This window comes from Gossypium raimondii, chromosome 2, assembly GCF_025698545.1.
Source record: "Gossypium raimondii isolate GPD5lz chromosome 2, ASM2569854v1, whole genome shotgun sequence".
Lineage (NCBI taxonomy): Eukaryota > Viridiplantae > Streptophyta > Magnoliopsida > Malvales > Malvaceae > Gossypium > Gossypium raimondii.
In genome coordinates this window covers 5,545,397-5,560,147 of record NC_068566.1, presented here as the reverse complement: position 1 = coordinate 5,560,147, position 14,751 = coordinate 5,545,397, and the positions used below count along the sequence as shown (strand labels likewise).

Here is a 14,751-nt window from a genome sequence, read left to right as displayed (position 1 = left end):
AATGGAGGTCTCTTTTTCCGACAGGTAGCGTTAACCATATGTCTCATATGATGTCCGATCACTGTCCACTTCTAATTAATACAAATGGTGAAAGCATTCATAAGGGCAACTCAAAATTTAAATTTGAGGTGTGGTGGCTGATGGAAGAGACATGCGAGAAAGTAATCAAAGAATCTTGGGATTTAGGAACAGACACAGTAGTTGAGAAACTTGGAAAATTACAAGCAGATTTAATGGTATGGGGGAGAATGATTAAGAATGGACGAGAAGGACTAAAGAAAAAACTAACGAAGCAACTTGATAGGTTAATGGGAAAAGAAAGGAATGACAACACGATGGCAGAAATTATTGACACTAAAATCCACCTGAATATGGAAATTGATAAAGATGAAGCGTATTGGGAACAAAGGGTAAGGGCAAATTGGCTTAGAGTTGGGGATAAGAATTCAGTTTTTTTTCACAGGTTTGCTACTTGTCGAAGACATATAAATACAATATCCAAGTTGGAGAAAGATGAAGGAGGAGAAGCTAATGAAGAGGGAGAGATTAATGAAGTAGCTACCTCCTATTTTCAGAAGCTCTTCACGTCAAAAGGAGCCGGGGACTATTCCTATCTCTTAATGGGAATAAAGGAAAATATTTCGACAAATATCAATAGAGAGCTAATGAAAACTTCTACAGCAGTAGAAGTGTTTACGGTATTGAAGGGAATGGGACCTACAAAAGCACCAGGACATGATGGTTTTCCAGCATTTTCTTTTAGAAATTCTGGCATATAGTACGTAAGGAAACAACAAATCTGTGTTTGGAAATTTTAAATAAAGGCACAATTTTAGGTAATTTAAATCACACGGACATTGTGCTGATACTAAAAACCCCAAATCCCATAAGCATTGCTAATTTTAGACCTATTAGCTTATGTTCGGTCATTTATAAAATAGTTGCAGAGACAATTGTAAACCGAATGCAAGTAATTATTGGAAGATGTATTGATACGGCTCAAAGTGCGTTCGCTCCAGGAAGACTAATAACTGACAATGTGCTGCTAGCTTATGAAATCTTGCATACTTTTCGACAGAAGCGCATTGGAAAAAAGGATACATGGCAGTAAAGCTTGATATGAGTAAAGCCTACGACAGGGTTGAGTGGGGATACTTGAAGGAAGTGATGTTACAAATGGGTTTCACACCCGATTGGGTGAAGCTAATTATGAATTGTGCTTCCACAATGTCCTATGCAGTTAATATAAATGGAAGAAGTGGAAGAATCTTTTCACCGTCTAGAGGCCTGCGACAGGGAGACCCACTGAGCCCTTTTCTCTTTCTGATATGTTGTGAGGGTTTATTATCTTTGATGAGAATGGCTTCAAAAGAGGGATTGATAAAATGTGCAAAAGCCAACAGAAGAGGACCAGAAATTTCACACTTACTTTTCGCAGATGACTGTATTTTGTTCGGGAAAGCATCAGATATGGGTGCTAGGGTACTAAAAGATATTCTGAAGGAATATGAAAAGTGTTCTGGACAATGTGTTAATTTCAATAAATCCACCATATTCTTTAGCATAAATACGTTCGAAGAAAAGAAGGAAGAAGTTTCGGCAACATTGGGGGTAAGGATCTCAACAAACTTAGAACGATATTTAGGGCTTCCAAATGTGGTTGGTCGACGCAAGAAAGAATCCTTTCAGCAATTAAAAGAAAAGATTTCTACTAGGATTGATGGGTGGAGTACCAGAATTTTATCTCAAGGAGGTAAAGAAGTCTTTATTAAATCGGTGCTATAGGCCATTCCAACTTATGCAATGTTGTGCTTCTTATTACCAAAGACTTTTTGCAAAGAATTTGAAAACATTTTTGCTAAATTCTGGTGGAAGAAAGCGCATGGAAGAAAAGGTATTCATTGGTGCCAATGGAAGTACTTATGACATTCTAAAGAAGAGGGTGGTTTGGGCTCTAGAAATATGGCTCAATTCAATATCTCAATTTTAGCTAAGCAGGGGTGGCGTATCTTGAACAATCCAAGCTCTTTAGTAGCACAAGTCTTAAAAGCAAAATATTTTCCAAATGTCGATTTTTTAAATTCACAGTTAGGAAATAATGTTTCGTATACATGCAAAGGGCATTTTAGCAGAGGGATTGTGTTGGAAGGTGGGCAAAGGTATGAATATTTTGATAAGCCGTGATTATTGGATTCCAGTTTTATCGCGTGGCAGATTAACAAGTTTGAATGATATTAAAGTTGCAGAGTTAATTGATTCAAGTAGTAAAACATGGAAAAGGGACTTGATAACGTATACATTTTCGAAGGACGTTGCCGAGATGATCCTCAGTATCCCGCTGGCAGAAAGACCACACGAAGATTTCCAAGTCTGGAGTGTTGATGCGTCGGGTGAGTACACAGTTCGTAGCGCCTATAAACTATTACAAAGTACTGATAATGATCCTAGAGCTTATGCTTTACAAACCAACTATAAGGACTTATACAGGAAACGATGGCCACTTGATCTTCTTTCGAAGATAAAAATTACAGTGTGGAAGATTTCATGGAATTTCCTAGCGACACGTGCTAATATGCTACTCAAAAGGTTAACAAACATATCAGTATGTCCCCGATGTGGCCCAGGAACAGAAACTATGGACCATCTCTTCCGTGAATGTCCTGTTTCAACATCAGTATGGAGAGAGTTATCATTTCATAAGTGTTTGCAAGATAATCAGTTCGGGTTCTTACAGTGGCTAACCTGGGTTTTCTCACAAAACTCGACATCCCAGTGTCGGGTATTTTGCGTTGCATTATGGGCTATCTGGGGAGACAGGAATAATAAAGTGCATAAAAAAAGGGAGTAAATCTGGGAAAGAAATAAGGCGATTTGTTCATAGCTACATATCAGAATTAAATGGGATTGGTGAAAACAGACCACAAACTTCCATACCTGTTAAAGAATGGAAAAAGCCATCTGACCAAGTTGTTAAGATCAATTTCGAAGCAGCATTTGAAGGTAGACAAAATAAAGCGGCTGTTGGAATAGTGGCCAGAGACAGAGAGGGTACAGTTCTCCTATCATGCTCGGAGGTTTGCCAGAAGGTTCCATCAGCCTTTGCGGCGGAGGCACTCGTATGTTGGAAAGCACTCCAGATCGGCGTTTACATGAAGTGGGAAAAAAGTTGTTATTGAAGGAGATTCTTTATCAATAATAAGGAAATGCAAAGCAAAAAGCCCAGACAAATCAATGGTTAGTGCGTATATTCATGACATCCATCAACTACTGTTAAATACTAAATATTGCAGTTTTGAGCATGTCCCAAGATTAGCAAATAGTCTCGCGCATATCTTAGCAACTGAAGCGTTGAAGAGTAATAAAGGAGATTACCTGATCGGAAGAGTCCCTGAAGTTGCAGAAAGACAAGCGGAAAATGAAAGGTTGAGAGAACCGGGTTGAAAGAGGAGAGGGAAGAAATGAAGGGAGGGGAGTCCGGTAAGGGCAGGTAACAGAGTGTCAAAAGCAAAGCCCTTGGATGAAGTGAATTGAAACGTCTTGAAGAAGTAAAGAAAGATGAAAAGACAGGACTTTAATTTTCTTGTAAGGCTGATTGGGTAGGTAGAACAGCAAAATTAATTGCTACAAATTTTGCTTTCTTTTTTTTGGTTTTCTAGACGATTAGGTTTCCTTTTAATTTTGTCTTAGTTTTTTGTTATGTTGGGCCAAGTCTGATTATTGGGCTCTTTATCTTTATTTTTAGGACTATATGTGTAGTATTGCAGATTATTTTAATAAAGCCCAATCTAAAATTTTATCAAAAAAATAATTGGTTAAAAATTACTTGATAAGAAAATTTATTATAATTATAAATGAGAATTTAAATTTTCTTAAATGACCTTTTAAAGGAATTTATATAATAATAAATAAAAATTCAAATTTATATTGAATTTTTTATATTGAATTTATTTTGCTTCCATTAACCAAACAGTGAAAAGTGAAAAATATATTACTTTTTAAATAGTAAATTTTAAATATTTATACAATAATATTTTATATATAAAATTTTATAAATAATACATTTTTAATATAATATAATATATTAATTATATATTATCTGTAAAATGTTTTGGGCAATATATTAACGGCTAAGAAAAAATTAAAATTAAAAATTAAAAATTTAATTTACAATATATCAATTTTATAATTTAAAATGACATGAAGTAAAACTACACTATCTATTGAATATGTTAAAATATTTTAATTATGGTTTCAATTTATTATTATACTATTTAGATTTTAAATAAATTAATATATTTTAATTAAAAATAAAAATTATAAAATTAAACACATAAAATTACATACAATACATATGACATTAGAAACTAATATATATACTGAAAAATAAATGCTCTTTATTATTTATTATACTTCAAAATTGCCATTATATTTTTATTACTAATGAAATTTATCAAATGTATAACTAAAATTTTAATTTTATCAAAACGCTTTTTAATGAATTGAATTTGATAATAGAAAAAGATGTTTAAAAAATTCATTACATACTATATTTATTTTAAGCGCTTTAGAGGATTTTATTTCTAATAATGTTTATCAAAATTATAACTAACACATTTAAATTTATCAATAATTTGTTAAGAAATTAATTTAATAAATATTTTACTCAATCGAAAAGATAAAAGTTAAACTTTTAAAAACCATGTTAATTGACAAACAATTAAGCATAATTAAATAATAAGTTTTAAGAGATTATTAATATAATTGTTGTGAACAATCAAATATATTTTAATATGAAAAAAGTTTCATATTCTACCAAAGCACGAGATACACCTAGTGGCATTAAAAAATTGTTAACTACAATACAAAAATAAACTCAAATCTTGATCTCAGTGTGGTTTATTTTAAGTGTAAAAATCTCAGTCAAATCCAAATAACTGCCTGCAATTTTTAATTTATTTACGACCCTCTTTCTAGCTGACAACTACGGGATCTCATCTTTTTAACCAACTCTAAATTTTGGTTTTCTTTATCCTAATAATAATCAAAATAGCTTAAATAGAATGCCATTCAGATGATATGCTTGCTTCAATGTTTTGTCGGTGCTACCTAACAAATTGGTGACACCAGATTAAAACGTGATGACTTAAAATATTCAAAACCTGATATATAAGCTAACAGTGTGGCAACACCAAACTTTATATAAAGTAAATTGTTTCAAAAACTCTTCTTGTTTATTATTATTTTTATTTCCCTTTAACACAAAATAGAGAGGCCTCTTATCAATTAGTCTATAAAGTTTACTTCCTACCAAAAAGTATTTTTGTAAAGAAGTCAATTCCGATTAGAAATAAATTTTATATATTTTTAAAAATAAATTTTTGTTCAAATAATTTTTTAAAATGATTTTTGAAAAATTATCTCGATAGGAATAAAAGAATTTGAACAAAAATTATTTGAAAAATAAATAAAATTTATTTTCAATTGAAGTCGATTTTTTATAAAAATACATTTTGATAGAAATTTTTTTGGAGTAATTGGTAAGAGGCATCTCTATTTTTAATATTAAAAGAAAATAAATAAATAATAAATAAAGAGAGTTTATGAAGCAATTTACCTTATTTAAAGTTTGATGCCGCCGCACTATTAACGGACTTAAAACTTTTTTCAGCAGCCAATCAAAGTGTATATTTTAAGTCAACACATTTTAATCTTGTGTCACTAACTTATCAAGCAACATCAATAAAATACTATAATAAACGTATCATTTTGATAAATAATTTTATGGGTATATCATTTGAATTATTAATTTTTTTTATATTATTGATGTAAGAAAGCCGTAATTTTGTTTTTTTTGTTACTTCCCACTCTGGCCTCACGTGAAAATAGGGGTGAGCAAAACTCGATTCGACTCGAAAAAATCGAAAAAAAATTTGAATTTCGAGTGAAACGAATTGAGTTAATCGAGTTATTCGAATCAACTCAAATTTTTTTTTCGAATTTCGAGTTCGAATCGAGTTGAGTTTTCGAATTCGAATAACTCGAATAATTCGAATAATTCGAATATCAAACTATAATATTTTACATTTTTAGCCCAAACTCCCATACCTTTTTACTTTTCCCTCAAAACTTTTACTCCTTCCTACTTTCCCCCCAAAACTTTTATTCCCCTCTCCTCCCAACCCCCCAATCTACCCAAAATCCATTTCCCACCAAAATTTTACTCTCCCATTTATTTTTTCTCAAAATTTTACTCCAAAAAACCCTCAAAACATTTTATTTTCCCCCAAAATTTTTACTTCCTCTCACTTTTCCCTAAAACTTTTATTCCTTCCCATCCCACCTCCCATCTATCCCAAACCCTCCCCCTCCAATTTTTTTAATATTTTCCTCCAAACTATTTACTTTCCTCAAACTTTTATTCTCCAAAACTTTTATTTTTCCCTAAATTTTACTTCTCACCCTTTACTCTCAAATAAAAATCAAAATTATCCAAAAAATCACTAAACATAAATAGTAATAATTTTATTTATATCTACTATTTATATTATTAAATTAAATTTCACATTTTATATTATTTATATTATTAAATTGTTTAGTCATATTGAATATTTATATTAAAATTGAATTATTAATTATGCCATAAAATATTCATGTTAAAATTTTACATTGGTATCAATTTCACATTTTATTTTTAAAATAACTTTTATTAAAAATCATATTTTTACATTTAATATATTTTTAATTCTAAAATACAATGACAAGAATCAAGATAATTGAAACAACTAAGCAAGCAAAGAAGCTAATCAATATATAAAAAATTAATAAATAAATTATGAAGTGAAGAAAGTTAATAAAAATTTTGATTAAGGTGGACAAATTTTATTACGATGGGTGACAATGGTTACAAGGACCCAAAATTATTTTTTAAAATTTAACTCGAACAAATATATTCGATTCGAATTCCATCTCACTCGACTCGATTCGAGAAAACTTCAAATAAAATTAGGATGATAAAATGAGATTCGAAAACTCGATTAACTCGAAAATTTTCGATTCGATTCGATCGAATGCTCACCCCTACGTGAAAACAAGCAAGGACGGACTCAGTTGATAGTTGAGATGCACAATACACCTCAACTAAAGCGCGTAAGAAACATCTATTCTTCGCCGTCGGCCAAGCCTTCGGCATATACCATTAAAATACCGGTGTTTTACCCACGTGGAAATACAGCCCATGGATATGGGTCCTACTAGACGATCCAGTCATTCAATCAATATACCCCTTCGAGTACCTTCCCAATGGCAACACAATAAAAATAAAATTTCCTTCACAAGGTTAAGCCACGTGTAAAGTGTATTACACGTGTAAAAAATGACACCCCTCTTCACACGTACGAACGGGCAAAAAAACCACGAAATAACAAAGGCATGGCCTACCTTCTCTTCAATCGAAAAACCAAATTTTAACGTAAGGCATCAACCATTGTGATGATGCCGCGTGTATCCTATGTTTCCTCTATAAATAAACCTCCTAGTCCCAAGCTTTGAAGCACAAAATTCTGGGGCAAAAAAGAAATAAAAACAGTTTCATTTCCATTCTGAGTTTGTGTTTTTGATTTGCCTTTTGTGGGTTTTTTTTTTAAAAAAAAAGTTCAGCAAAAATGTTTATTGAGAATTTTAAGGTGGAGAGCCCCAATGTGAAGTACACAGAGAATGAAATTCAGTCTGTTTACAACTATGAAACTACAGAGCTTGTTCATGAGAACAAAAATGGAACCTATCAATGGGTTGTTAAACCCAAAACTGTCAAATATGAATTCAAGACTGATACCCATGTCCCTAAATTGGGGTTAGAATCCAAATCTGCCCATCATTTGTTTTTTTGCCATTTCGATTTTGATTATTTTGATTTTATTTATTTATATGTTTTAGGGTGATGCTTGTGGGATGGGGAGGAAACAATGGTTCAACCCTCACCGGTGGTGTTATAGCTAACAAAGAGTGAGTTTTGTACTTTCTAGATAAAAGATCTGATTAATTTTGATTTGTTTTCCTTTTCTTTTTTTTTTCTTTTCTTTTTTGGTTGATTTTTGAGTTATGGGTAATGATGGGTTTCTCAGGGGTATCTCTTGGGCTACTAAGGACAAGGTACAACAGGCTAATTACTTTGGTTCATTGACTCAAGCATCAACGATCCGAATTGGGTCTTACAATGGAGAAGAGATTTATGCTCCATTTAAGAGTCTTCTTCCTATGGTATGCGAATTATAAACCCAGATTTAGTTTTTAATTTACTAGTTTGCTACTTAATGCTTAATGCTTGATAAATGAATGGATACAGGTGAACCCAAATGATATTGTGTTTGGAGGATGGGACATTAGTGACATGAACCTAGCTGATGCAATGGCTAGGGCCAAGGTTTTCGACATGGATCTGCAAAAGCAACTGAGACCCTACATGGAATCCATGGTCCCACTCCCTGGAATCTACGATCCTGATTTCATTGCTGCTAACCAAGGTGAACGTGCCAATAATGTCATCAAGGGGACCAAGAAAGAACAAGTTCAGCAGGTCATCAAAGACATCAAGTATATAATCAACTCCAACCCTCAAAACTGTATTTGTTAAGCTTGTAGAACAGGAAAAGTAGCTGAATTTTTTAACATTTGATTGTGTAAATCAGGGAGTTCAAAGAGAAAAACAAGGTGGACAAGGTTGTTGTACTCTGGACTGCAAACACTGAGAGGTACAGCAATGTCATCGTGGGGCTAAATGACACCGTGGAAAGCCTTATGGCTTCTTTGGAGAAGAATGAATCAGAGATTTCTCCTTCCACTTTGTATGCTATTGCTTGTGTTCTTGAAAATGTTCCTTTCATCAATGGCAGCCCACAAAACACCTTTGTTCCAGGTTCTTAATTTAGCTCAGCTGTCTTCCTAATTTTATAAATTGTATTGACGAGTAAATATAATAACCTCTACAAGTGACTCTTATTGTATTCAGGGTTGATTGATTTGGCTATTCAAAGGAACTGTCTGATTGGAGGAGATGACTTCAAGAGTGGCCAGACCAAGATGAAATCTGTCCTCGTGGATTTCCTTGTTGGGGCTGGGATCAAGGTATAAATCTTTTAACTTTATGGCACTATCACCATAATTGTTAAAAGAAGCAATTAGTACCAATATAATTGAAGTAAAAAGTTTAAGTGTTTGGTAGCTTATGTGTCAATAAAATGTAAATAATATGACATTGATAGGTACTTGTACTAACGGTGATGATAAATTGACAGCCAACATCGATAGTGAGTTACAACCATCTGGGAAATAATGATGGCATGAATCTGTCAGCACCCCAAACCTTCCGTTCCAAGGAGATCTCAAAGAGCAATGTTGTTGATGACATGGTTTCAAGCAATGGAATCCTGTATGAGCCTGGTGAACATCCTGATCATGTTGTGGTCATCAAGGTAAATATTTTTTTACGCATCTGTGTCTGTTTGGGCACTTGTCAGTGGTGACCTTAAAGCTTTTTTGCTTGATTGGTCTTAAAATGTGTACTTTGTCTTCCTTGTATTATAGTATGTGCCATATGTGGGAGACAGCAAGAGAGCCATGGATGAGTACACATCAGAGATATTCATGGGAGGCAAGAACACCATTGTGTTGCACAACACATGTGAGGATTCCCTGTTGGCTGCTCCCATTATCCTAGATTTGGTTCTCCTTGCTGAGCTTAGCACCAGGATCCAGTTCAAGGCTGATGGAGAGGTATGACCCTTAGAACTTTGTGGACTCTTCTGGGTTGACCCTTAAAACATATTTATGCAAAAACATTGATGCTGAATTTTGGTTTTGCAGGGCAAGTTCCACTCTTTCCATCCTGTGGCTACAATCCTCAGTTACCTCACCAAAGCCCCTCTTGTGAGTCCAAAGCATCCCTTCGTCTTTTCCTGTAACTCTGGCCTACTAAAAATATAATAATAATTAATAATAAAACAGGGGTGGGAAGGGGTGACACCTTCACCAATAAAACATTGATATTATTGTCTTGAATTAACTGGTAACTCAACTGTTTATAGTTTAAGTGGGAAACCAGGAATCGCAAATAATTAATAATAAAATGGGGGTGGGGAGGGGTGACACCTTCACCAATAAAACATTGATATTATTGTCTTGAATTAAATGGTAACTCAACTGTTTATAGTTTAAGTGGGAAACAAGGAATCGCAAATTCACTTTATGGTGCCTCTTTGTGATATATTTCATGTGACCATCAATGATTTTATGTAAAGCTGCTTCATTCTATTTCACATGAAGCAACTGGTGAGAGGGGACACAGTATTGAATTAAAGTTTGTGAACTTTATGTCAAATTTCAGTTCAAGAATGTGAATAGAATCATGACAATCACTTGAACCAGAAATCTGTGAAGAAATTTACTGAGAGCTGACATTGTTTTGGCAAAAAACAGGTTCCACCAGGCACACCGGTGGTGAACGCACTGTCCAAGCAGCGTGCAATGCTGGAGAACATACTAAGGGCCAGCATTGGCTTGGCTCCTGAAAACAACATGATTTTGGAATACAAGTGAAGAAGTTGAGGAGAGAAAAGTGGAACAAAGCTTTGGTTCTTAGAACTTTAGGACCATTTTCCCTTTCTCTGTCGTATTCATAAAAGCTGTGGTTACTGTAGTCACAGATTGTAACGGTTGTATGATGGTTTATGCTTTGGTATATTATGCTTCTTTTTTTCTCATTTATTTTCCGATGGCGCTCATGTTTGTAGCTCACTCTTGAACCAAGCACCTCTTTTGTGGAAATAGATATGATAATATGAATTTTCGTAACCGTGTTATCTTTTATTGCTCTTATCATGTGGTTTGATACATGGCCAAGAGTCACTTTGGATTGAAAATTGACATTAATAATTTGATTGGATTATTCAATGCATCATAAAAAAGGACCAATGTTTGAGTATGGTCCCCCTGCCACTCACCCTTCTCTCAATGCCTGACATGTGGTGGGCTCTCGAGATTTTGGTACTGAGGGGGACATGATTGTCACATATTCATGTCCATAAATTGAGAATTTATCACATGGATGGATCACGCAACTAGCCACTTATCAATGTAGGATAATGGTCCCTTGTACGTTTTACCCTTTGATAAGGATCTTATGCTATATAATTGGTAAATTTTCTGAGACCTCCTAGCCAAACAGCAGCTGTTCTATTTCACATGTGATCGTCTGTCTCCGAGAATCGAGTACCAAGGAATCTAAAAAAGAAGTTGAATGATTGCTCATTTATACAGTTTCTAGGTCTTTGTAGATTTGCAAGTGTGTTTCCGGAGTATGTGCCACTGTAGTAACCATTGGCTATGGTTACCAATGCTCATGGTTAGCCAGCATGATAACGTTTATGTTGGTTGGACTACAAAAGTTAAGCCATGGGGTCCCTCCAATCTTAAATAGATTTCAAGTAGGGGCAAATGGGAGGGCTTGGGTGGGCTCGGATTGGGCTTTCTTCGGATTTAGATTTTTTTGGGATTAAACTTTTTTAGATTTAGGCTCGGATCAAGCTGAGTAGGTTCTGATAGATTAAAATAATTTTGAATTTTTACATTATTAACAAATGGAACGAACATAACTATAATGAATGGAAAATGAATCTCATGATTGTCTTAAGCTGTGAGAAACTCAAGACGGTTCTTGATAGGGTTATAAATGAACCAAGCTTGAATGAACAAACTTCTATTCATATTCGGTTGTTTATTTTTAAGTTTATTCATGTTCAGTTTATGTTCGTTAAGAATATTAAATTTTTGTTCATGTTCGTTTATTTAAAATTATGTGTGTTCATGTTCATTTGTTCATGTTCATTTGTTTAATGTTTACGAACATGTTCATTTAACTTAATTGAACATGTTCACGAACATTAAACAAACATGTTCACGAACAATGTTAATAAATAATAAACAAACAAACAAATACATACATACATACATACATACATACATACATACATACATACATACATACATACATACATACATACATACATACATACATACATACATACATTGTTTAGATATAAAATAGTCAAATATAAATATTAATAATTATATTATAAATGAAAAATAATACAAACCAAGATAATTTTATTAATATATACTAATGAAATTTTTATAAGAAAATATCATTAATAAATAAACGAGTCAATAAACTAGTTTGTTTGTGAACATAAACAAACCGAATACACCTCTGTTCGTGTTCATTCGTTTATTAAACGAACATAAAAATTGTATTCATACTCGTTTATTTAGCTTAATAAACGAACATAAACAAACATTATATGAACGGTTCACGAACAGTTCATTGAATATTCTGTTCATTTACACCCCTAGTTCTTGATAATAAATGTCCTCCGGCTAACCAAGCTGAGGTTAGAAATCACTAGAAAGAATTTAATAAGATAACTCAATACTATATGCTAGCAAGCATGACTAGTACTCTTTATAAGCAACTAGAGAGTTGTGATTTTGCCAAAGCAATATTGGTCAAACTAGAGGACATGTTTGGAGGCTAAATTGTCTTGGCTCACTGTCAACTATAACTACTTTGATGAATGTCCAACAAAAACTCGGTACTCAGGTCAAATACCACATGATTACGTTTATGAGTTACTTTGTCGAGGCTATAGATAATGAATTCAATTTGGACCAGAACACACAAATTGAAATGGTGTTAAAAAGCTTAACCAAGGACCCAAGTTGAATAGATCCTAAATTCATTTAGGGATTTATTCACTTGTAACGTTCATAGTGTGGCGTACCTTAATCTTAAGTGTATGATGGACTATGTATGTGTGACTCATATACTTTGATGTAAGTAAAAGCCTAAATTCAAATAGATAAGGAATCGAAAGTTGATGCGTTGGGTATAGAACTTCTACAGTATGTAGCATCATTTACATTAGTGGAATTACATGATAAATGAAATGAAAAGTAAATTTGGTCACGAGTCATTTGTCTTTGTAATAAATGACTTGATTACTGTTTGATAGTAATTGATTTTTCATAAAGGAAGATGTAATGGTTACCATGAAATAAAATAAGATCATATTGAGAGAACGAATTTATTCCAAAGAGATTAAGGAAACCCTATGAGGGTAATACACTTATAACAAGGTCATTGGACGGACACTTATTAAGTAGCTTTGGTAATGGTGTGTAATTAGGGAGAGCTCAGTCATGATACTATAGTGGAATGACTTCGTGACTAAATAAATTTATAATTAATAGACGAAAAATGGAACTTTGTTATGAATTATTTGACCCTTAATTATATATGTTCAATTGGTTCCTCTGCTAGCTCGTTGAAACTAGAAATGAATTGCATATAGAACCAAATAAACAGAAATGAAGTGGAATGATGAAGTTAGAGAAATGAGTCGCATTCACAAATGAAAGTGTTTTTTCACTAAGTATAGAAATGACTTGAGAATTAATTTAAAATTTTTGAATTATTATTTATTTAATTAAATATTGAAGTTCGAAAGAAGAATTAAATTAATTAGTTATCATTAATCCATTGAATAAGAAAATTAAATAGATTTCTTAATAGTCTCTTTTATGGTAAAGTTGTTATGACTTTAACGAAATTAGAATTAGGTTAAGAAAATTATTTAATTGGAAAATTAATTTAGTTAATTTTATTAATTAATTAATTAACATTTATTTTGAGAAATTTAAAATGAATATTGTGTTAGATTAAATTATAAAATGTTTGGTCAAAAGTCTAGGAAGCACACATAATTGGACTCAATACATGAGAAGCTCAAATCCCCTCACAGTACATGAGAGGGGTGGCAACCCTAGTAGTTGTTATTAGGGTGTGCCACCCACTACTGCTCCAGTTGGAGTTGGAGTGTGTTTTTTATTTAAATAATATTATTTGTTTAAACCTTATTCAACTAATATTCTTCTATCTCTTCCGATAAATAGATGATACCGGTTGACCCAATAGATACACTTTTTGGTTATAGAGATAATATTATTCTGCCAAAAAATGGTTGTAATTTATTTACTTAGAATAAATTCTATTTTTTGAGAATTACAATCTTTACCGATTTCCATTTTCCTACTAAAAGTAATAATATCATTACCTTATTCTATGTTTAGTTCGTGTTGCTCAAACCCACGCTTGAAGTAATTCATAGAATGAGGATAGTAGAGAAGGTCGTTTGGTTGAAAACGAGGATGAATTCGCACAAAGCACATTTACTTTTTAGTAAAAGTTGTATTGATCACAAATCAATTCAATTTTTAAACTTTTCAAATTTCAGCTATAACTGCAAACCATTTTCTTAACTGAATTTTTCCAACAAATAATTGCTCTCATCAACAAGTATTGCGGTTTTCTTTGTTACAGTCACTGTTATAGAATTAAACTTGGTAGAACCAATAGACTCATGGTTAGTATGAGGTGTACTAGAATCAGAATCCATGAAGACTTCATGGGATTACCAACAAATTTACAATCTCAAACATGCAGCAACTTTAGAAGTTTTCATGCCTCATCGCCTTGGCCTTTTGTGGATAAGCATGTCCATCGATGCACAAGTTGGAATTGCATGCAAATTATCTGGGTTTTGCAGCTCTTTTCTTTTCCCATCAATTTTGAGTTTTTGACATTCCTTGATATGGAAACATATCCCTGGAATTCCATTACCATCTGAACTTCTAAATCCAGAT

The 14,751-nt window shown here is 32.9% G+C and overlaps 1 protein-coding gene and 1 long non-coding RNA gene across 2 annotated transcripts; one reads left to right on the top strand and one right to left on the bottom strand.

Moving 5' to 3' along the window:
- Positions 1-2,224: 2,224 nt before the first annotated feature.
- On the bottom strand, positions 2,225-3,495 carry LOC105787846 (uncharacterized). Its single transcript, XR_008190723.1, has 3 exons — positions 2,935-3,495; positions 2,743-2,805; positions 2,225-2,660 (listed from the first exon to the last, which is right to left on the bottom strand). It is a non-coding gene; the product is annotated as an uncharacterized LOC105787846 (long non-coding RNA).
- A 4,055-nt stretch (positions 3,496-7,550) lies between these two features.
- Positions 7,551-10,845, top strand: LOC105787844 (inositol-3-phosphate synthase). Its single transcript, XM_012614414.2, has 10 exons — positions 7,551-7,849; positions 7,933-8,001; positions 8,121-8,256; positions 8,342-8,589; positions 8,685-8,911; positions 9,005-9,120; positions 9,291-9,467; positions 9,580-9,768; positions 9,859-9,921; positions 10,471-10,845. The coding sequence occupies exons 1-10, from the start codon at positions 7,662-7,664 to the stop codon at positions 10,588-10,590; spliced, it is 1,533 nt and encodes a 510-aa protein (XP_012469868.1). The 5' UTR covers positions 7,551-7,661; the 3' UTR covers positions 10,591-10,845.
- The last annotated feature ends 3,906 nt before the right edge of the window (positions 10,846-14,751 follow it).